This window comes from Camellia sinensis, chromosome 8 (genome assembly GCF_055761805.1).
Source record: "Camellia sinensis isolate YWXY chromosome 8, ASM5576180v1, whole genome shotgun sequence".
NCBI lineage: Eukaryota > Viridiplantae > Streptophyta > Magnoliopsida > Ericales > Theaceae > Camellia > Camellia sinensis.
This window is the reverse complement of record NC_138968.1, coordinates 40,524,654-40,549,818: the sequence shown is the minus strand read 5'-3', so window position 1 is coordinate 40,549,818 and position 25,165 is coordinate 40,524,654. Positions and strand designations below refer to the sequence as shown.

At 37.8% G+C, this 25,165-nt stretch overlaps 1 protein-coding gene across 3 annotated transcripts in view; it reads left to right on the top strand.

Annotated features, from left to right (window-relative positions):
- Positions 1-5,224: 5,224 nt before the first annotated feature.
- Positions 5,225-25,165, top strand: part of LOC114257130 (Protein kinase superfamily protein) — a 44,872-nt gene continuing 24,931 nt past the window's right edge. Inside the window, exons 1-2 of one of the 3 annotated variants that reach the window (XR_014337605.1) lie at positions 5,225-5,881; positions 7,952-8,066. Coding sequence is in view for 2 of the 3 variants with exons in the window: in XM_028196892.2 (XP_028052693.2) it covers positions 5,810-5,881; positions 7,952-8,066 (187 nt within the window). In the remaining variant the exon portion in view is untranslated. The remainder of the gene's footprint in view (positions 5,882-7,951; positions 8,067-25,165) is intronic. The other 2 variants (XM_028196892.2, XM_028196894.2) reach the window with 2 other exon arrangements.

Genomic DNA, 25,165 nt, shown 5'->3' with positions numbered 1-25,165 from the left:
TTTGATTGGTTGAAGAAGACATTTTTTGAGAAGCCTGCAGAGAAGTGAATAGAGATGTGATATTTGTCTGGTAAAACTTATGGTATTCCTCAGGTTGATGATGAGAAAACTGTAAACCTAGTTGATTTGAATAATGCAGTTTCATTTTCTTTCTTTTTGTTGGTAACATGCTGAGGCCATTTGGGCATTTAATTCTGGGAGTAACAGATAACCTTTGAACTTCTATGTTGCTGTTCTCTATTTTTCCTTTTCTTTTTCTTGTTTATATTATCTCTTTCACACTCACACGCAAACACTCACTCACTCATTGGTGTGCAATAATGTGAGATCTCTTTTGTAGATCATTTTGTTAGCAGTTACCACTTACCAATAAAGAAAATGGATGGTTTTTTTTTTGTCTCCATGCCATGATTGGTTGAGCTCTAGCATGGAGTTTATATCCATTAAATATCGTATGGGAACTATATACTTGATTTGTCAAATATTTCTTAGTTCAGAATTGAAGAGAAATGATTTACACTTGGGTGATATTTGCTACTCCCAATCCTAGTTAGTGCTTGCTTTTATAAATGTATTTCTTCAAATGCAATCATAATTGTAGTCCCCAGAAAGAATAGTGAAAGGAACCAACTTCAGAATTTTATGGAGCGAATCATAGAAGAAAGGATTTGGCTGTATTTGGAGCAACTCTAGAAACATGATTCCAAAGCTGTTTTCAACTCTTTGTTTGGTTACAGTTTTTAAAAATTAATTCCAATATAACATTCCAAAACTCATTTCGGCTTCTGTTTGGAGAAGAGAGTTTTTTTTTTTAATTTTGAATTTTGAAAAGCGCGACCTGGGTCTACTCGGTCATCCTCCGAGATGTTCGGCCAGTTGACCAGAACAGTGTTTTTTTTTTTTTTTTGCAATTGGCACTTGTTATTTGGAAAAAAAAAAGAGGGGGGGGGATTTTGTTTTTGATTTTTTTAACAAAAATAAATATATATTTATTTTAAATCAAAAATATTTTAAAAAAATAATTCCAACTAAATATACAATCAAAAGTTATTTTAAAGCAGTAATTGAATATTTATTTTGAAAAAAATTTATTTTGTTTGTAATATTTTCAATTAAAAAAAATTATGCTATTTCTTTTAATAATTATTTTTTGGAATTGAATTTTAAAAAGAAATTGGTTCTGAGTTTTGAACAGAATTTTCAATAGAGTTTTGAGTTCTGTGTTTGGTTATGAGTTTATAACTTTTTGAATTAAATTTTGAAAACTCTTTTCAAAATTCATAACCAAACAGATTTTCTTATTTCACATGTCACATCAAACATTCAACACTCAATTCAAAACTCATAACCAAACAAATTTTCTACACTCAAATCATAATTTCAAAATTCACAAACTCAAAATACAATTCTATGCTCAAATCATATTTCTAAAATTCTACCAAACGTTACCTTTTATCTTCTGAAGATCTCAAATAATCATAAATTGTTGGCACATATGCTTATTGAAGTCTTAGATTGGTAATATTCCTACATATTGAATTGATGGTGGAATCCTACATTCTTTTGGTGTAGTGAATAGAGTGGAAATTGGAACCTCTCACATTTGGTTCAAAAAGTTTAAAAGATTGCTAATTGATGCGAAAAATTATTAGTTTTCATGTCATCAAAAGAGTTAATGAAAAGCACTCCATCCTTTATAGAGATGCTGATATCTCATGTTTATGGTTTATGGAATTGTGTTTCCTTTCAGGTGGGATTCTTCCATTTCAAAGTTTCTCTTTGGAATGACAGGCCAACTGATTCTTACACATTCTACTTAGGTATTTGATCTTGTTTGTATTTTTTTATGCGTGTGAGAGAGATCCCTTTTAGATTTGGATCATCTTTGTTCCTTACGAAAAATGGAGGTCAATTTCAACATATCCGACCCGAATACCAAAAATAAAAACAGCATGGTTTCTTTCTTGAATTAGTGACCTGGTAAAAATTTGGCTGTTTCATATATGGAATTGTAGCTTCCCTTTCAAGAGGGATCCTTCCATTTTAAATGGCAGACCATTTATTTTGTGGAAAATTCTATTCATACAAAAAATTTGATAAGAATGACGTGGCAATACCATTATTGTAGATAAATACATCTTCAGTGGTGTTTTGTTTTAAAATGAAAGATCAGCAATGAGTCACATCATTATATATGAATTTTTTTGTTTGTATAGCATTACTCATTCTGTTACACGTGCTACTTTTATGTGTGAGAGAGTGTGTTTTAGATTTGGATCATCTTCATATCATACCAAAAATGGAGAGATTAATTTCAACATATCACATCTGAACACCAAAAATAAAGCACGATTTCACCAAGTGTGTGACAACCAGGCTTTTACAAGTGAATGTGCTGTTGATAACTACATTTTTCATTTGATAAATACATTTTGATTTAAAATGTGGTTAAGATGCACATTTTTTATTAAATTTTACTGAAGTTTAAAATTGTGCCTGGTCCTTATTGCAATGTTTGGATGGTGTCTATTGAAAGGCCTCTCCTTTTAGATTTGGGTTTCATACGAAAAATGGAGATATTAATTTCAACATATCACATCTAAACACCAAAAATAAAGCACGATTGCACCATGTCATTAAAATTAAATGAAAGTGTGATTGACAATCATGCTCTTACAACTGAATCTGCAGTTGATAACTAGATTTTTTATTTGAAGGCATGAATCAAAATGTGATTAAGATGCATAATTTTATTTAAATTTTAATAAAGTTGCAAAATCGTGGCTGTTCCTTTTTGCACTGTTTGGATGACATCCATTGAAAGGGATCTTCTCCATTGGATATGTGGAATTGTAGTTTCCCGTTCAAGTTCCATTGCATTGTTGCACTTAGGAGTGACATGCCAACTTATTTTGTTACACATTCTGCTTAGTTATTTGGTCTTGTTTATATTTTTGTCTATTTTGTTGATTTGTGTATGTGTGTGTGAGAGAGAGAGAGGGGTTTCTGAGTTTCTCACATTTCTTTGAGGTTATGTTTATGTTTAGTACAACACTACTTTTTTTTAAATATTTATGGATGAGTTTTGTCGTATCCGTTTCCTATCTGCATCTCATAACCTATATTCGTATTCATGATTCATAGATTGAAAGGGATCCTCTCCATTTCATATATGATATTTTTGTTTCCTTTTAAGGTCAAATCCTTCCATTTCAGTGTTGCTCCTAGGAATGATAAAGCAACTTATTTTGTTTCAAATTCTACTTGCGTTTTTGGTCTTGTTCAGTTTTTTAATTTGTGAATGGAGAGAGAGGGATAGAGACGATTTCACCATGCCATTAAAATTTAAATGAAAATGTCATTTTGACCTGCTTTAAAACATGTTTTTTAATGAATGTACGGTTGACAATTTTAAATGAATGTATGATCGCAATGAAGGTTTGAGATTTTTGCATATGCATTTGCATTTCATACTAGCATCTTGCAGGACCTTTTGGAGTTTCATTCCCTCAATTCACTTGGAGGATGTGTGATTCATGTTACTTGTGGGATAGATGTAGAACATGACTACTGAAACTAGATCTGTCATTGGCATTTCATTAGCAAATATTACGATCATTGCCTGGTGGTTGCTACCTCATATGCATCAACTTGGAGGATGTGATTTGTGATTTTTGTGGGATACACATTGAACATGGCTACTGAAAGTACGTCTGTTATTGACATCTAACATGGTCTGCCTGCAAAGCATGGTGTGCTGTAAAATTGCATATGTTCTCTTCTTGACTTTGCATTAAATCATAGGCTGAATCATTCACTAGTTTCAGGCTTAAAGGTGTAAGTTGGGGACTGTTGCGGAGCAGATGTAAGGTTCAAACCTAACCTCACTGATTATTAGGCATACATGTGTACTGTTTAAGCATTATCTTAGGTTCAGAGTATGCAGTTAAGTTTTTGGTGCCAAAATTACCATTAGATATTGGCATGGATGGTAAGTTAGCATCACTATTTTATCCACTATTTATTGATGTTATGTTGTGTTGAATTCATTAATAGGTAGGTATTCAGATGGGTCTAGTTGAGCAATTTGTACACCTAAACTAGCATATCATTTGTTGATTGTCCATTTGAGTTTGAATGAATTTCCCATTGAGAAGGGAACTAAATGTTCTTAGAGTAGATTTGAGGGGTAATCACCAGCCCCACAAGTTTGGTCACTGCTAGTGTTGTTGTCCTTGGGCATATTGTTAAAAGGGAAAGCAACTGAGAGACTGTAGACAATTCTGGAACAATTTTGTTATATCCGGACCAAGTTGCTTGGGATTTTTTATTTTTAGCAATTGCATATGGGTTATGAATGTGTTCTGGTCTTTTTTCTTAAATTTTTTGATGATCAATGTGTAGGATTGCTAGGAGTCCAGGATATTATAGGTTACTATACATCCTAGAGTGCGCCTCTTTTCCACTGGGCTACTCTTGTGCAGGTTGACAGTTTGTTTTTGGGTTAATCGGTGAAAAGTACACATCACGGAGCCACATCTTATTTGGTTCAAGGTCTAATTTTGTTGATAAAAAATCGCTGAAGAAGTTGCTAAAAAATTGGTTGGAAGTCATTAGAAAGTTGATGGTGGCTAGTGGACAAGGGCAAGTGGCGATGATGTTGATGGATAAGTGATATGTGTATAAATAAGTGATATTTAGACATATAATTGGATAGATAGGTGACGCGTATAAATATGTGACGTTTGTATATATAGGTAAACTTTGGACAGATGTGTCTTTTTGAACATATAAATCATGTCATCTATCTATTCACATTACTTAATTGTTCACGTGTTATCTATTTGTTCAGTGTTCGCATAATTTGCCTATCTATTTATATTATCCGTCCATATTACCATCACCAGCCGCCACTACAACCCCCACCAACGTTGTTGGCTCCTCTGGTGAAATTTTTAGACTTTTTTAGTGCCAACAAATTTTCCAGCAAACTTGCTGGCCGTGGGATTAAATTTTTTTTAAAAAAAACTACTTTAACTTTTGTAAGTTAAAATTAAAAAATTATAATAAAAAAAATTAATTTATAAATGATACCAAATGATGTAAGAATGCATTCCAAATCAACCAAAATACACCAACAATCTTTCTTGTAGGCATATCTTTATTTCTTCACTTTTTTTTTTAATAATTAAATTTAAATTTAATAAAATAATATTAAAAATTGTTTTTAATAATTTTGTTAAATCTTCATCAAATTAAAGAGAGAATCATTTTTTTTTCTTGTAAAAAATCAAGAACTCATCAAATATTTTTTAAATTTAAATTTAATAAAAATTTAAAAAGATAAAATATTAGAGATAATTTTTTTTTTTATCAAATTTAAAATTTAAGATAATAGGGAAATTCAAAAAAAAAATTGTAAAAAGATTGGGATTATTCACCTTTTACTCAAATTTAAAATAAAATTGAAATAAAAATGAAAAAATTAATGAAAAGACGTTGCATGTTTATGTTGCCACGTGGATTTTTTTGTTCCACGTTCTGTGTTAAGATATTTTAACAACCATACATACATCACTATCGCATGTTTGAATCAAAAAAAAAAAAAAAAAAAAAAAATCACTATCGCATGTGAGTATTAATAACAAATTAGCAACAAATAGAAAATTAAGATCACATTAAAAAAAAAAAAAAAAAAAAGTATTTGCACAATTAAATATGAATTTTCCATTTTGTTGTTGTTCATCCCAAATCGGTCAGCGAGAGCGTTGCGGCCAAATCGAATCGCATCGAGGAGTGAGAGTGGAAAATGGCGGTTGTTTCAGTAGTGTTGTTCAGAGGCGTAGGGCATGGTCGATTGCCTTTTTTTCCACATCCTCAGGTTGGTTGGTTGGTTCGTTGCTTCCATATTCTCACTCCGCATATCTTTCTTTGTTTCTCTGAATCGTTCCGATTGTTTCACTCTTCTATCTCAATATCTACATATATTTATGTCTGTGGATTGGCATGGGTTGACAATTGAGATGACTCTTACTCCTTTTCATTAATTTTGAATTTTTTTAATTGTTTTTTAAGCTAATTTTAATCTGTAAAACTTCTTTTGTTTACTTGTAAAGAATTATAAACAGTCATTTTTTTAATTCATTTGTTTTGTTTACGCTCGTTTTTTGATTGACTGATGGGGCTTCTTGTTCCCCAAGTTTAAGTTCCTCTTTCTCTTACTCTCCGTTTGGATCTTGAGATGAGAAAGGAGAGGAAATGATTGGAGTTTCTCACTTAGGTTTTGTATGAATAATATCACTCTGGGTTTGACTTCCCTCACGTTGTCAACTCAACTTGAGAGAGCATTTGGGCTAAGCAGACTCATTTTGGGACCAATTTCGGTGATCCGAACGTTCATGTTTTAGAATGCATTCAGTAGACTATTCATGCAAAAAAGCAAGAAGATTGGATTTTGTTAGTTATATGTTGGAATCATATTTATTTTAAAAAAATAGACGAGAAATATAATTTTAAGAATAGTCCTTTATTTTTTATAATACAAATTTGATTTAAACATACTGATAGAGTCATGTGAAGAAAAAAGATTTTACTTAATTTGATTAACGAAATGGCCTTTGATAGAGTCGCATGGAGAAGAATGATTTATCTAGCCGACCCCATTTGATGGGATTTAAGTCTTTGTTTGGTTTGGTTTGGTTCATATAGTTACTGATGTCCAATTATCTTTATTTTTTGTATAAATATTCTATTCAATGAGTTTTAAAAGGTGAACGGTTTAGATCACCGAAATTAGTCCCAAACCCAAACCCTCTCTTCTCAAGTTGAGATGGCCATCTTGAGAGAAGCCAAACCATATTACTATTAACTAAACATTCTTTATCAACATAGTTCAGTAAAAGAATATGATCATACAATTGAGTGTGTTTTAGACCCAGACAGTTGCTCAAGTGGTCATGGAGAGGGCACTTAAGTATTAAGGTGAGTGAGATTTCAAGTTCGAGTTATGAAGAGACGTTGGCCAGTGGTGTAATCTAACTAGTAACATACTAACCGCTATTTTGTGGAGAAAAAAAAAAGTACTGTTGAGTATGTTTTATTATTTGCATTAACTTACCAAAGAATAGTAGTTATTGCTTTATGTCTCTATCTATTCATGTTTGACATAAGAAATTGTGCTTGACACTTGTTCACGATATCAAAAAAACATCTATGATAGATTCAATATCAAAAGCTCAAGCAATGTTTTTTTTTTTCAATGTATGTGAACTAGCTTCCATCCTATTGTGCAACTTAATCTTGACAAAAATCAAAATTGAAATGCATGTTCCAAATAAATTGAACCAAAGAAAGGTGAGATGGTTGAGTTAATCAAAGTGAGAACTGCTATTTGGGTGAAATTTTTGAATGAAATTTTAAAGAGAAGAATAGAAGTAACTAAGGATAATATGTGTGTGTGTGTGTGTGTGTGTGTGTGTGTGTGTATTATCAATATGATCAATAACCCCTATTAAACAAAAATAGTATATCCCCATGCAAAAATAAACAAAAACAAAAACATTTGACAAAACTCAATTATGAAACTATTTTAAACTTTTGTCATATAGTTAATTTGGGTGTGCACACTCTATAATTTTGGGGGTGAGAAACCATATAATTTGGGGATTATCTTACTAATTACTATTTTTTAGTATAATAGGGAGGGGTATTTTTTAAACATTTTGGGGGTGTGCTTGCCCCCTTACGCCCCCTTAGATCCATCCTTTATATATGAGGAGTTAAATTGTGGGTTGGTTATGTTGTCTACCATCTCACTCGATGATGACTTGATGATTGATTTGAAACCTTTTTGTTCATTGTAGTTCTCATGATTATGAAAATTATGCAAATGGCAGGCTCACACACACCAACACTTGTACAGGACATTGAGTTTTGTTATCTTTCATTGCAGTTGCCTGCTACAAGTATATCAAGCAGGCCAAGGAAGCTTAACTATCACTCTAATGGGTTGACTATTTTTGCTCGATATTCTCAGTCACAAGATCTTTTTACTTCTCGGCTCCAAGGTACAAGAATTGGACTTTTCTTATTTGTTTTGCTTTTTCTTTAATGGAATGCCTCCCCCAAAACCAGCATGCACATGAACAATTATATATCAGTATTCAAATTTGAGATATCATTTATTGCAGTTTGCTGTTATCATTTGAATCCCTAGAAGCGTGTCTTACATTTTCTACCGTGTTGTTATTTCTTGTTGTTTGCATGCATATGTTTGGGTAGGAAGCATCTCTATTAAATCAGTCTCGGACATTCTTCTTTTGCTATCTTCTTTCATAGGGACAGCTATTGGCAATCTATTTTGGAAGGTGTTGCAACCTTAGAACCTCACTGCTTTTCAAATTATAGTAAATGTAAAAGGGCACACATTGTTTGAGGGAGTTAATATGATTATTTAATCTTTATGGCAATGAATAATCTGCGTTAGTTGACACCAATATGGATGGTGGTGTTGGTGATCGGCTCAATATTTCTGTTCCTTAAGTCTGTATCTCGGCTAATTTTGTTTACTTGATAAATAGAATTAGACAATGTATTTGCACTTAGAATTAGATTTTTTTTTCCTTATAATTTTAGCAGCAGAAGCTCTTATTTTTTATTTATTGGTAAACTTTGGCTGCTTTCAAAAAGTTCTAATTACTAATGGTTTTGGTGATACTTTTGACTAACATTTTAGACATTCTAGAAGTGAAAGCAAGTTGTGAAATTAAGTTTTGATTACTCTAGAATAATTGATATATAATAACATAATATGTTGTAATGTTTCCATGAAATGACTTGTAATTAGATTTAAATTCTTGAATATAAATTGAAAAAGTTATCGAATATAACGCCATAATATTGTAAGGAAATATATGTATGGACATATTAGTTGTTCATTTGGGAACCACCTAAAAATACCAGCTTTTGTTAAAAAAACAAAAAAACCACCAAGCCATTTGTCATGAGCTCAAAAAATCAAATGTCACATCAACTATTTTCACTCACCAAAAAGCAGTTTTTTTTAGCAACTTTCCAAACACATTATTAACTGAAAAAGCCACTAAAAAAGCCAGCCCCAAATGCCCACTACACATAAGAATGTGATTTTAGATAGATAAATGTTTGTTAAATGGGAATGTGCAGATGTTTATTGAGTTTACATTAATGAATTATACCACTTGTAGAGAAAGCCTTACTTTTGTTTTTGTTAAATTGTCAACAACTAACTCATAAAAGTTTAAGCTATTGGAGAGAGATGTAACTTTTTTTTCTTTGATCAGCAACAAGAAGGATTTTATAAAGGCACAAAGCCAGAACAAGACGATAATAAGCAATCCTCTACAAAGAAAACATAAAAAGGAAAAAACAGGAGAAGATGAAAATCCAAAAACCAAAACCAAAATCACTGACACTGCATATCACAAACTGACACCCAATTTGCTGCAATAAGAAAAAAAGAAATCTCTCAGAACATAGGATTCACTGAGGCCCAAAAAGAAGCTAAGCGTCGAACTCTTTCCCATAAAAAATCGACATTTCGAGAAACTTCTTCGAAGACACGCCCATTTCTCTCCAACCAAATAACCTAGCAAATTGCAAAGACAACACAAAGCCAAAGCACCTTGGCTCTCTTCGATCTTCCCAATACTCGAAAATCAATTAAAATCATTTGTGCACTGCATTTTGGAGCCACCCACGACACATTCCCCAATTTAAACAACCTTTGCCACAAACTCACTGCTATTGAACAATGTAGAAATAGATGATCCAAAGATTCTCCGTTCCTACAACACATTATGCACCATTAAGGATTTAGATAACGGGAAGGTCTCCTCTTTTGCAATGAATCATTTGTCAAAGTGCCTCCATGAACCAAGATCCATATGAACACCTTCACCTTAAGAGGAATACAAGCCCTCCAGATCTTCTTATGAAATTGAAAGTGACGTATGTGAGGCTTGTCGATGATTTTGTCAAAAAAAGATTTACAAGAGAAAGAGCTCGATGAATGAATATCCCAAACCCACTTATCCTCCAAATTTAGAACTAAAGCGACATGTTCTAGCCTTGACAATAGAGCTACCAATTCCCCAACTTCCCTATCATTAAGATTCCTGAGAAATTAAAGTTCCAAAAAGAAGAACAGGCCATGGAAGCAATAGAACAATTATGAGACTGAGACACTCTATACAAATGTGGAAAAGACAAAGCAAAAGAAGTGCCCACCCAGACATCCTTCCAGAATTTGGCAACGTCCCCATTACCCACCCTCATAGACAGGAAACAAGACCAGGGTAAATAAATTTGAGAATTGACTTCCAAGGAGCCTGACCATTACCCCTAGTGACCACTTGTGAATCTCTACCATTAACATGAATCCCATACTTGCTTCTAATAACCGCATGCCATAACGAATTGCATTCAATTGGGAATCTCCATAACCACTTCCCAAGTAGATCCATGTTCCTAGCCACAATATTATTACTAATGGCCAAATCCCCCATCTCTTTAGGAAAGGAAACTGTCTCCCAATTCACCACATGATCCTTGTTGCCCTCATCCTTCCCTTCCCAAAGAAAATCCCACGTCAATTTTTCTAAAGATCTTGCCATCTTGACCAAAATATTAAACAAAGACAAGAAATAAATTGGAATACCACTTAGAACTGTCTCAACCAAAGTGTACCTAACCCCTCAAGAAAGTAAAGCCCTACTCCACCCTTCTAACCTACTGTCTATCTTTTCCACAACTGGATTCCAGAACAATTCACTTCTTGGATTACCTCCCAATAGAAGACCCAAATATTTGATTGGAAGTGTCTCAATGCCACATCCAAGTATGGCAGCCACTTTCTGAATTTGACTAATATCTACATTAATACCCACCACAATACTTTTTTCTAGGTTAACCTTAAAACCCAAGATCACCCCAAAAAGTTTCAACACCGATAAAAGATTAACCATCTATCTTTCATCCCTTGAGGAAAAGAATATAGTATCATCCGCGAACTGTAAATGTGTCACTAATCCTATCTTTACCGACGTGTAAAATTTCAAACAGACTTGCCTCTCTAGCCCTATCTGCCATCCTACCTAACACATAAAGGATCCCCCTACCTTAATCATCGAGACGCCTTAAAACTCTCTCTTGGTTTACCATTGATTATCACCGACATATTGCAAGTCGCCAAACACCCCCTTCCGTAATTCATGACCTCCATCTCTCTCCATAACCTTTCTTATCCATTATAAAATTCAAAAATAATCCCCTTTCACCACCTCCCAACAATCTTGAAAGACAGCTATGAAGAACCCATCCGGACCTGGAGTTTTGTTCCTTTCACAATCAAAGACCTATTCTCTAATTTTCAGTTCATCAAAAGGTCTTTCTAACCAACTTGCACTTTCCTGATCAATAGACCCTCACTCAAGTCCTTCAATCCCTAGTCTAACCATCTTATCCTTCGAAAGTTACTTGGAGTAAAAATAAAAAATCCCTTGGACTATATGATCCTACCTGTCCTCCACTATTCCTGGGTTTACCTCCAATCTCTTGATAAATTTCTTCTTCATTTTCCAAACTGCAATATTACGCAAACACTTTGAATTAATGACCCCTTTCTTTAACTACTTCACCTTTGCCTTTTGGGCCCAAAAAATATGCTCCCCAAAAATCAGCTCCTCCAGTTTCAATCCTAACTCACTCCTTTCTTTCCTTGTTGACTCAACCAAATCCCCTAGCATCTTCATAGAATCCAATTCCTTACTCCTACGCACAACTTGAAATTTTGACGTCTCCAAGTCCCTAAAAACCTCCCTATTCCTACACTTCACCTTCTCTTTAATCAACTTCAATTTTCTCATGAATCTAAAGCCTTCCCACCTATGACATCTAGCATTATCCCACCACCCCACAAAATTCTCCTTGAAAGAGTGATGTTCCAACCTCATATTCTCAGATCTAAAGGGAACCAGTCCCCACTTAAAAGGACGACTCTCTATCATAATGGGACAATGGTCAGAAACTAATCTTGGTAACGTTTCCTCTCTCACATTGGGAAAGACCCCCTCCCAACCCAAGAAAAATAAAAATCTATCCAATCTACAACATAGCCGATTATTCTAAAAGATTAGACCGAGTGATTCTGATATTAAATAAACAAGGATCCACCAACTCACACTCTCTGATAAACCCATTAAAATCTCTCATGGCTCTATTGGTTCTATTCCCATTGGTTCTATTCCCATTGAGCTTTTCTGAAACTTTTCTAACCACATTGAAATCTCCCCCCTAAACATCAATTTGGAGAGCACAACCCATATAATTCCTCCCACCAATCCCTTCTCCTAGAAGGACTATTAGGGCCATAAACCCCCGGCAACCACCACTCATTATTGTCCAAATTCCTAAATCTAATTGATAATGAGAACTCGCCCACTAAAGATTCACTCTGTGAAGCAACCCTCTCATCCCAAATGATTAAAATACCTCTAGACCTTCCAATTGACGGTACAAAAGCCCACCATCTGTGCCTAGATCCCCAAATACTTTTAATAAAATTCCTATCACAAACTTTCACCTTTGTTTCCTAAAAAATGACAATATCTGGTTGATGTTTCTTCAAAAAATTCCTAATGCCCCCCCTTTCTTCTAGGAGCCCAATCCTCTCACGTTCTAACTAATAATTTTCAATGAGAAACATCAACACCCCTAACCACCTCATGTAACCTATCATAATTAATTGTGCTCACCAGATTCCTTAACTCCCTCACTTCCTTTCTACCACTAACCCCTCCTCTTCTAGCGTCGGTTCCCGTTATGTTCCTATTTTCCTTACTACTTGAACCAAACTTTCCTTTAATTCTCACTAGCGATAGACCCATAACTTCAAGCAATTTCTTAAAATGAGGCACTTCATTTTCCTCAATTGGGACACAAACTTGCTTAATTCCTTCAGTCACTGCTCCGTTTCTACCTCATTATCACTAAAACCACTAAAAACACAGCCCCCCTTGTCCATGTGATTAACAGAAACACCCTCCTGAGTATCACTGATAAAACCTTTAGTATTATCAGCATTACAGGATTCAGAATTAATTGTAGAAGCACACAAAATGGCCTTTGGGCTATCTGGATTAACTCCTTGGTCATCAACTCTACCTAAAGGAACCTCAAGAACAGGACACTGTGAAACCCCATTCCTCTCCCCAGGAAAAGAAGAGACATTAAGAGCTTTGTAACCCCTTTCAGGATCTGAACATGTGGCACCTTGGTAAAAAGAGTCACTTACCTGCTCCATTGTATCAGAGACCCTCTCAAGCTCCTCCTCAACAACACCATCTTCATTAAAGAGATTATTGAGCTCTAGATCGTATTCCTCTTGATCACCTCCGTTACACTCCAAATTTTAGTCGAACACTGAGCTTTCCGCAGACCCATAATCTTCCAAAGCTTGCAGCACCTCATGAGGCTTGAAGCAACCTTTGTCCACATTGCAAATAAGAAATTCAGCTTCACTCTCAACCTCCATTCTGCCATCGGCCCACCCATCCATTTCCACCCTTGTTCGCTGCAAATCGCCAACAGATCTATCCACCATATCAATTAATCCTTGTTGAATCTCACCCCTAGTGAGAGAATTCTGTATATCCTTTTGAAAATCACTATCACATTTAGCCTCGTCAACTCCTTGTGTCCCAGGCAATTGGCGAACAGACCGTTCTCACAACCCAGGTGAATGCCTTTCGGAAGAGGCCCTTTCGGGTCGAAACCCATCTCGTAGCCCCCCATCCAATCCTTCTTCGTATCTTTTCCTAAACACGGGTTGAGACCCGACCCTTTGACCCATGGGGCCCAATCTATGGGATGAAACCCCATCTACTCTTGCAAGCCCAAAAGATAGATCCATTGGTTGTTTAGAACCTGGCCCAACTAGAAAGTGTGTTATAATACCACTATATTTATTAGACAACAGGGCCAAATAATGTTATTCATTTGGGCCTTTAGAAGAACAGCCCGCTATACGCAAAATCTAAAATACTCTCTCCAGCCTCATTTCTATCACCAAAACCATATCCACCATGCACCATCTCATAGCCTAGTTTATCTATTCCTACATGGCCGTTGAAATCTCCACCCATAAGTAGATTCTCTCCTATGGGTATCTCTTATAAGATCTCATCCATTTGCTCCCAAAAATCACTCTTAGTCTGATCATCTAATCTCACTTGGGGGGCGTATGGACTAATAACGTTCACTATATTGCCTCCAATAACTAGTTTAACTAATATAATCCTATCACCTTTCCTAATGACCACCGCTACATTTTCCACAAGACCCTTGGCAACTATTATTCTGACCTCATTCTTGTGTCTATCCTTGCCACTATAATACAGTTTAAATCCGGTATCCCCAATTTTTCTAACTTTCTCACCCGTCCACTTAGTTTCTTGTACGTATGCTATCTATGAAGCACCGACATGTCCCTAGGCCTTGCGTACGAGTGTCGGACACGGACACGGACATGCAGTAGACACGTGTCCAATACTATCTCTAACGTGTCTCCTTTTTATTTTTTGAAATTTTCCAGTTAGACACACTGGGACACCTTCCGAACATGCGTGAGATGGATCGAAGAAGCCCTAACTGTTGGAGAGGAGACAGAGAAAGAGAGAAAGAGATCGAGGGAGATAGAGAGAGATTGAGGGAGACAGAGAAAGAGAAAAAGAAAAAGAGATCGAGGGAGACAGAGTAAGAGATCAAGGGAGGAGAGGAGACAGAGAAAGAGAGAGATATCAAGAGAGAGGAAGAAGCCTAACCTGTTCAGATCAGTCGAAGAAGCTAAGGTATCCTTCTTTATCGTCTCTCTTCTTCTTCTTCTTCTCCTTCTTCTCTTCATCTTCTCTGTTATTCCTCTTCTCTTCATTTTCTTCCTCTTCTCCTCCCTTTCGTCTTTGCCTTTTCTAACTCTCTCTCTCTCTGCCTTTTTATTTCACTCTCTCTCCCTCTCTCCTTTTTGTTTCTCTTATTTATTTATTTTTTTTTCTCTTTACCCTGTTTCTCTCTCCCTCTTCTTTTTCTTTTTTTTTTTCTTTTTCTTTTAATCCTTATTTTTTTCTTAAACCTAAAATTCATAGAATATTTTATTTTTAGTTAAAAAAATTCATTTTTTATTAAAAAAAATTAAAAAATATGTTTATTAATTTTATTATTATTATAATTATATAAGAATTAATGATTTTCTTTTTATTTTAGGAATATAATAAATAAGTAAAATTATATATATTAAACGTGTCCCCAGCATGTCGTGTCCCCTATTTTTTAAAAAATTGCGTGTCTGCGTGTTCGTGTCGTGTCCGTGTCTATGCTACATAGCATGCTATACTAACTCTCCTCCTAATCATAATATCTGTTAATTCCATAGTCTTACCAGTTAAAGTTCTTATATTCCATGTGGCTACCTTAAATTTATAGTTTGGACTAGCTTCTTTACCCGCGCTCGTCCAGAAAAATGCAGAAACCTTTGCCCATTTTTCACAGTACCCAGCCATTGATGCGGCGCTCCTTGCGCACTTTTCAAAACACCCGGAGGCAGGCGATGTGAGAATATTGTGTATATATGTCTACATAGTAGTGTAGTGAGATTGTGATTCGTTTCCTTTTTGGTCTTAGGGTTAGGAATACTATATAATCAGATGTATCCTTTGTATTTTTTATCAATTGAATATACAGTTTCATTCAGAATACTTACATGGTATCAGAGCCGTCTCTGAGCCAAAACCCTAGAATTGTCTCTGTGTTGTCTTCTTCATTAGAATCTCACTAAGTCGTGATCATCGGTGCTCTTCTTCAGCGCGATCGTCTCTCGAAAATCAGCCCTCTGGTTTTATTCCTCTGCATTGCCAGTCGTAACTCACTCATTTTCGTCTGGTTTGATCAAAGGACACGAGTCATCCTTCGTCTGGTCATCTGGTTCGTGTCTCTGGTTCGTAACCCAAAGAAACCCTCGTCACAGTCCTTCGTCTGGTCATCTGGTTCGTGTCTCTAGTTTGTAACCCAAAGAAACCCTCATCGCAACCCTCGTCGCAATCCATCTAAGTCGAAGAAACCTCTGGTCAGCTACCTCTGCTTGCTCTGGGTTTGATTTCACTCTCTCTCTCTCTCGTCTGAAGTTTGGCTCTCTCCCCTATGTGTTTTGAGTACTGAAATAGTGGTATATTGTAGTTTGCTTCGCCAGTTCCTCATCGTTATAATTTGACTCCAAAAAATTCTATAAACTTTGGTTCATTTCGATGTCAGATACCCATCAGCTTCAGTCTTTTACAAATCCCCAGAAAGGGCCACTGGCTTCTGATGAGTGTGCCTTCTGCCATCAGAGGGGCCATTGGAAGTACCACTGCGTTGCCAGTCGTAACTCACTCCTCTTCGTCTGTGTTCGTCTGGTTTGATCAAAGGACACGAGTCATCCTTCGTCTGGTCATCTGGTTCGTGTCTCTGGTTCGTAACCCAAAGAAACCCTCGTCACAGTCCTTCGTCTGGTCATCTGGTTCGTGTCTCTGGTTTGTAACCCAGAGAAACCCTCATCGCAACCCTCGTCGCAATCCATCTAAGTCGAAGAAACCTCTGGTCAGCTACCTCTGCTTGCTCTCCGTCGGATCTCACTCTCTCTCTCTCTCGTCTGAAGTTTGGCTCTCTCCCCTGTGTGTTTTGAGTACTGATATAGTGGTATATTGTAGTTTGCTTCGCCAGTTCCTCGTTGTTATAATTTGACTCCAAAAAATTCTATAAACTTTGGTTCATTTCGATGTCAGATACCCGTCAGCTTCAGTCTTTTACAAATCCCCAGAAAGGGCCACTGGCTTCTGATGAGTGTGCCTTCTGCCATCAGAGGGGCCATTGGAAGTACCACTGTCCCAAGAAGGGACGTCTGCCTGCCTCATCTTTTCAGCAATCTCAGAACCTATTACAGGCTCCTCCTGCTGCATATACTGCATATGCTCCGGCTCTTAATCCTGACTTGCCTTCCTTGACTGCTCAAATTAGTCAGCTTCAGCATATATTGTTTACCTCCCAGCCATCCCTGTCTACCTCCATTGTTTCCTCTTTTCATTCAAGTTTGCTTGGGTCTTCTTCAAGTATTTCTTCGTCTGTTAGGATTTTTTACTTTGGTGCCTCTCATCATATGACCCCCAATCTCTTTTTACTTCAAAAATGTACTCTCCCCTATCCTATTACTATCAATGCTGCTTATGGGTCTGGTATGTCTGCTGTATTTGTTGGGTCTGTCCTACTGTTTGCTATGTCTGCTGTCTCTATTCCATCTGTCCTTTATATTCCTCAGTTATCTGTCAGTTTATTATCTATTAGTTAGCTTGATGCCTTTGATTTTGATGTTATCTTTTCTTCTTCTATCTGTTCTGTGTAGGATCGGATGTCTAAGCAGTAGATTGGGACCGGTCGTAGAGTTGGGGACCTCTATGTGGTAGAGAGCTTGCATCTGCCTATGGCAACCTCTCTGACTGCCCTTTCCTCTTTTCAGTTAGATTCTCTGTCTAGTCCTTTCTACTTGTGGCATTCTAGATTAGGGCATTTGTTTGCTGATCGCTTACAGTCTTTAGCTTACTCTGGTATATTGGGTAAAGTTTCTCCTAGTGAACTTACTGAATGTCGGGGGTATAAACTTGTCAAAATGATAGCCTTTCCTTTTCATAAAAGTACTTCTATATCTGATACACCATTTTCTTTAGTTCATATTGATGTTTGGAGCCCTTTTCCTGTTTTCACTTGAGAGGGTGATTTATGCTCCGGCGTTGGGCCGAGGTATAAACCGAACAGGTTGGGGGCCCAGCAGAGCAGTGGGCCGAGATGATCGACTGTTCACCCGGAGATGGGCTACCAGAACTTGGGCCGGGCAGAGTTTGGACTATGTGCTGCCCCGAACCGTGCAGAAGGTGCCCGGCCAGGAAGTGACCGGTCAGACCGGGATGCTCGGTCCAAGGATTGACGCGATCAGACAGATCGAGAGGCCGGCGCTCGGAAAGGCGCGGTCGGCCGAGGTAGTTGACTGACCAGCGAGAAGACCGACCAAAGAAGGATCCCGGGCTAAGCTTTGCCGAGATGCCGCCTAGCCCGGTCCTTCGTTCGGTTATCCGGTCGGGCGCTTGAGGTATGAAGCATGGTATGACCGAGGTAGGGCAGCTCGGCTGCCGAGCTCCAGCTATGCTGGCAGGCAGTTGAGAGCAGGTGATGAACGGCATGGTTTAAGCTGACAGATGGGAAAGCAGAGCCACGTGTCAGGAGATGACAGGGAGTGGATATGGGGCACAGAAGGTATATAAGCCTGTCTGCGCCCCCCATACGGGGACACGAACACTCTGTAAGGAATTTCTTACACTCAAACACTCTCTCCCTTCTCTCTATTCCCTCTAAGGTGTGTGCTAATTTGACCGTCGGAGGGTGTTTCCGGCCACACACCGCCGGGTAGCTCACCGTTATTTGCTCGCAGGTGATCGGATATCGACGGAGCTCGGAAGAAAGGAATACGGGCACGCCGGAATATTTGCTCCCCGTACATCACTAAAAGGGGTTCTGCCTATTATGTGTCATTTGTTGATGACTGCACTCGTTACACTTGGGTTTATCTTATGACTCATAAGTCCAACTTCTACCAGATATACCGTACTTTTCAGTATATGGTCACTACACAGTTTGGGTCTACTATTAAATTGTTGCGGTCTGACTTGGGCGGGGAATACTTTAAAATTGAATTCTGTGAATATTTGGCCAAATTGGATACCATTCACTAAACTTCTTGTACTGATACACCTACCCAAAATGGGTGAGCTGAGCGTAAGCACCGTCATCTCCTTGAGACAGCTAGGTTTCTCCTTCTCTCTGCCTCCGTTCCGGCTCCGTTTTGGGGTGAGGTAGTTCTTACTGCTGCTTTTCTTCTCAACCGTATTCCTACCCCCCTTCTTTCAGGTCGGTCCCCTTATAAGGCCTTGTTTTCTCAACTTCCCAATTACTCTCTCTTTCGTGTGTTTGGGTTTGCTTGTTTTGTCCTTTTACCCCGCAAAGATAGGACCAAACTTAGTGTTCGGTCTGTCTTATGTGTCTTTTTGGGTTATAGCCTCAATCAAAAAGGTTATCGTTGTTATGACCTTGTTTTCCGTCGCTTTTATGTCTCCTGCCATGTTGCCTTTCTCGAACGTCTACCTTGCTTTTAGCTTCCTCCTCTCACCACCCCAGTTTCTAAAGAGGATTTGGTACATATTGATCCATTTCCTTTTGAGGTCCCGTCTGATGAGTACATCTCCACAGTTAACCCTGAACTCGTTCCATCTTCTCCTCCTGCTTCACCTCTGGCTGCTTCTCCTTCGGTTTCTTCTTCTCCTCCTCCGTTGTTAGTTTATTCTCGTCGCAATGCTCCTCCTCTACCGGTTGTCTCTACCCCTACTGCTGATCCTCATGCTTCTGACGACTCTGATCCTGCTGCACACCGATATCCTACTTGAGCGCGTCATCCTCCAAACAGGTTAGGTTGGTCTAATATATGTTTTTCTGTTTCCTATCGCATTTTTTTGTCTGCTATTCACACTTTTTCAGAACCTTAGTCTTATAAGGAGGCCTGTCAGGATCCTCATTGGGTTCAAGCTATGGAGGATGAGTTGTCTGCTTTACAGAAAACTAGTACTTGGGAGTTAGTTCTTTTGCCTGCTGATAAGAATTTGGTTGGTTGCAAATGGGTCTACAAAGTTAAGACTCATTCTAATGGTTCTCTTGAGCGCTACAAAGCTCGTCTGGTTGCCAAAAGTTTCTCACAGGAGTATGGTATTGATTATGAGAAGATTTTTGCTTCTGTTGCCAAGATGACTACTGTCCGTACTTTAGTCTCTGTTGCTGCTGTTTGTTCTTGGTCTCTTTATTAGATGGATGTTAAAAATGCTTTTTTTAATGGCCATCTCACTGAGGAGGTTTACATGCGTTCTTCTCCTGGCCTTCACCATTCTTCTGGACAGGTTTGTCGCCTTCGGCGTGCTCTGTATAGTCTCGTGCTTAGTATGATCGCTTTCAGACTGTTGTTACTGAGTTTGGGTTTCATCCTTGTGCTTAGGACTCTGCTTAATTTCTTTTCCACACCTCTGCTGGGTTTGTTGTGTTATTATTGTATGTGGATGATATGATCATCACTGGTTCTGACTCTTTTGCTATATCTGAGGTCAAGCAACATCTTTTCCGCACCTTTGAAATGAAAGATCTAGGCGCATTGCGGTATTTTCTTGGTATTGAGGTAGCTTCTTCTTCTAAAGCCTACTTCTATCTCAGGCCAAGTATGCCAATGAGGATATTTATCGTGCCGGTCTCACTGACACTAAGATTTTTGATACCCCCATTGAGCTTAATGTAAAGCTTAACACTACTGATGGTGTTCTTCTGAATGATCCTACTTTATATCAAGAGCTCGTAGGTTGCTTAGTCTATCTGACTGTTAATCGTCCTGATCTTGCCAATGTTGTTCATGTGGTTTGCCAGTTTGTCTCTGTTCCTCGCTCCACCCATTCGCTATCTCCGAGGTACTGTATTTTAGGATTTACTATTGTACTTAGAAAATATGAGGAAGAAGAACTCCGAAAATATGAGGAAGAAGGAATATATTTCTGTTATATTCAAAACTTCTTATTTTACAAGACCAAATGACACTCCTTATATAGGAGATATTACAAACATCATTATAACCCATTATATGCCACTTACATATTATATATTACCACTATTTACCACTATCATATTATATACATGCCACCATCTACCACCAACACCACTATCATATTCTATACATGCCACTATCTACCACCAACACCACTATCATATTCTATACATGCCACTATCTACCACCAACACCACTATCATATGCCACTATCTTATTATATGCATTAACACAAATTTCCAGCACTCCCCCTCAAGCTAGTTTGAAGATATCTTCCATAGCCAGCTTGCTAGTCAGCTTATCAAATTGCTTCTTGTGTAGTCCCTTCGTTAGCACATCAGCTAATTGTTCACCTGTTGGAAGGTAGGTCATACAGATTATGCCAGTATTGATTTTCTCCTTGATGAAATGTTTATCCACTTCTATATGTTTTGTGCGATCATGTAGAACTGGATTATGAGCTATAGATATAGCTGCTTTGTTGTCACAATAGACCTTCATAGGTGTCGGGTGAGAAAGCTTTAATTCTTCAAGAATTCTTTTAATCCACATTACTTCACAGATTCCATGGGCAACAGCTCTGAACTCTGCTTCTGCACTACTTCTAGCTACCACATTCTGTTTTTTACTCCGCCATGTAACTAGGTTCCCACCTACAAAGGAGCAGTATCCGGATGTTGATCTCCTGTCTGTAACACTTCCTGCCCAGTCTGCATCTGTGTATACTTCAACTTGAAGATGTCCATGTTTCTTGAACAGTAAGCCTCTCCCTGGAGTTCCTTTCAAATATCTTAAGATCTTATAAACGGCCTCAAAGTGCTCTGCCCCTGGTGAGTGCATGAACTGACTTACCATGCTGACTGCAAAGGCAATATCAGGCCGCGTATGAGACAAGTAAATCAATTTCCCTACAAGTCGCTGATATTGTTCCCTCTCTTTGACTTCTTCAGCCTTAGCAGCTTGTAACTTCAAGTTAGGCTCGATCGGAGTCTCCACCATCTTACAACCAAGCATACCTGTTTCTCCAAGGAGATCAAGAACATATTTTCTCTGATTAACGAATATACCTTCCTTGGATCTTGCAAATTCCATTCCGAGGAAATACTTGAGGGCTCCCAGATCCTTAATGTGAAATTCTTTTGCGAGTTTCTCTTTGAGGGCTGCTAACTCTGCTTCATCATTACCAGTTAAAATGATGTCATCAACATAAACAATCAAAATTGCAATTTTACTGTTTTTTGAATGTTTATAAAATATTGTGTGATCTGCTTGACTCTGCGAGAAGCCACAACTGATAACTGCCTTCCCAAAGCGTTCAAACCACGCTCTTGGTGATTGTTTGAGTCCGTATAATGACTTGTTCAATCTGCATACTCTGTCGCTTCCAAGTCTCTGCTCAAATCCCGGCGGTAGGCTCATGAACACCTCCTCTTCAAGATCACCATTGAGAAATGCATTTTTAATGTCAAGTTGATGTAGAGGCCAATCTGAATTTACTGCAAGAGATAACAGTACTCTGATGGAATTTATTTTAGCAACAGGAGCAAACGTCTCCTGATAGTCGATCCCATAAGTTTGAGTGAAGCCTTTAGCCACCAGTCTCGCCTTGTATCTCTCAACGCTTCCATCTGCGTTACATTTTATCGTAAACACCCATTTACACCCAACTGTTTTCTTGTCTTTGGGTAGATCAACTATCTCCCAAGTACCACTTCTCCTTAAAGCATTCATCTCCTCCATGACTGCTAATTTCCAATTCGGATCATCCAATGCTTCCTGTATATTCCTTGGAACAAACAAGTGTGAAATCCTAGATGTGAAAGCTCTATGGTTTTTAGACAGTCTTTGATAGGAGAGGTAATTTGCAATAGGATGTTTAATGCAATTTCGGACACCTTTCCTAATTGCTATAGGAACATCAAGGTCGGAAATAGAAGGAACATGATTACCTAAAATTTCGATGCCAGAACTCGGGTGGACATTCAGGTCATTAGGATGGACATTCGGGTCATTATTCCTCAGATGAAATCGTTTCCTAGTATAAACCTGAAGCTCAGGATTTAGATCATTTTGTAGTACTTCTCCCCCTAAACAAGAATCTTCTTGACTAGGCACCATAGAACTTGGTTCTCCTAAGTGATCATTATCACACATATGTGGTTTTTGTGTAGGATAAATGACATTGGGGAGCGGGATAGAAATATCCCAAAAACGGTCTTCTACTCCACTTGTCTCCCCCTGAAGAGAAGTGTTGGGGAAATAGGATTTTGTTTCCACAAATGACACATCCATACTCACATGAAATTTCTTGGTTTGAGGATCGAAACACTTATACCCCTTTTTGTTTGAGGAATAACCCAGAAAAACACATTTTATAGCACGGGGGTCAAGTTTTGAACGAAATTGACTAGGAACATGAACATAGGCAGTACATCCAAAAACTTTGGCGGGTAAATCAGAAAACAACCTCGTGTCAGGAAAAAAAGTTTTGAGACAATCGAAAGGTGTTTTGTATGTTAACACCTTTGTAGGCATCTTGTTTATCAAATAAGAGGCTGCTAAAATTGCTTCACCCCATAAATATTTAGGAACATGCATGTAAAACATTATAGCACGTGCTACTTCAAGTAGATGTTTATTTTTTCGTTCTGCAATGCCATTTTGTTGAGGGGTATCCCGACATGTAGATTGATGAAAAATCCCTTTTTTTTCCAAAAACTCACCCAACTGCTCATTGAAATATTCTGTTCCATTATCAGAATGTAAAATACCAATTTTGGTTTGAAATTGGTTTTCAATCATATTGTAAAAATTTGTGAATAAATTTTTCACGTCAGATTTTTTATTCATCAAATAAATCCAACATAAGCGGGTATGGTCATCAATAAATGTAACAAACCATCTTTTACCAGAAAGAGTAGTGATTTTAGAAGGGCCCCAAACATCACTATGAGTCAAATAAAAAGGTTTGGAAGCCTGGTAAGGTTTTGGCAAATAAGTAGAGCGATGAAATTTTACAAAAATGCAACTTTCACAATGAAAAGAAGAACAATCAATCCCTTTAAATAATTCTGGAAATAAATGTTTCAGATAAAGAAAACTAGGATGTCCTAGCCTATAGTGCCATAGCATTATTTTTTCTCGAACAGAGATTGAACTAGTACTATTAAAGCTCTGAGCTTTTTTATTACTAACAGGTACTTCATCAAAGTAGTAAAGACCTTCAAGCATCCTAGCACGCCCAATCATCATCCCCGAGTTCTGGTCCTGAAATTCACAATGGGATTCAAAAAATGTAACACGACAATTAGAATCCTTAGATAGTTTACTGACAGACAAAAGGTTACAGGCTAACTTGGGGACGTGAAGAACAGCATTGAGATTAATTTTCTCAGTTAGTTTAATAAATCATTTTCCTGCAATAGGTGAAAAACTACCATCGGCTATTCTGATTTTGTCATGACCAGAACAAGGGAAATAGGTACTAAATAAATGGGAAAAACTAGTCATGTGATCGGAGGCACCGAAATCTATGATCCACGGAGAGAAGTTTAGGCAAGAAAAGGCTTTAGGATTTCTACCTGTTTGTGCCAACAAAACACTAGGAGTACCGGATGAGGAGTTGGATTTTATCAGCTTTAAGAGTTGATCAATCTGCTCTTTGTTGAAGGGACCTGAATCGGCTTCATTAGCGGTAGGAAAGCCACGATTCTTCTCTCCTTGTTTGCTGCTTTTCCAGTTGACAGGTTTGCCATGGATCTTCCAACACGTTTCGCGTGTATGGCGAGGCTTGTTGCAAAAATCACACCAGACCCGTGGCTTATCATCAAACCTGCGCTGGTAATTTGCAGCCTTGTTGGCCGCAGCATCGCTAATTAAAGCAGAAATTTCAATTGATTCACCAGTACCTTTTTTCTTAAGCATGACGCTCCTTCGGCTCTCTTCCCTTCTGACTTCGGCAAATACTTCGCCAATGGATGGGAGAGGAGGTCTGCGAATAATTCTTCCTCGCACTTCATCGAACTCAATGTTGAGGCCGGCAAGAAACTTGTAAACACGGCTGTCTTCCACAGTTTTCTTGTGGTGGTTGCAGTCGTCAACCGATTTCCATTCGTATGTGTTGAAGATGTCAAGATCCTGCCACAACCTTTTCAACGAATTGAAATATTTGGTGACGGAATCATCTCCTTGACGAATCTCTCCCAACTTCAAAGTTAATTCGAAAACTTGAGATTGATTTCCTAGGTCAGAATACATCTGACTAACATTATCCCACAATTCTTGTGCAGTAGGATAGCACATGTAATTAGAGCTTATATCCTCCTCCATGGAATTGACCAACCATGTCATAACCATGGAGTTTTCAGCGTCCCAACTGTCGAACAGCGGATCATTAGCAGCAGGAGCCTTCTTGTCACC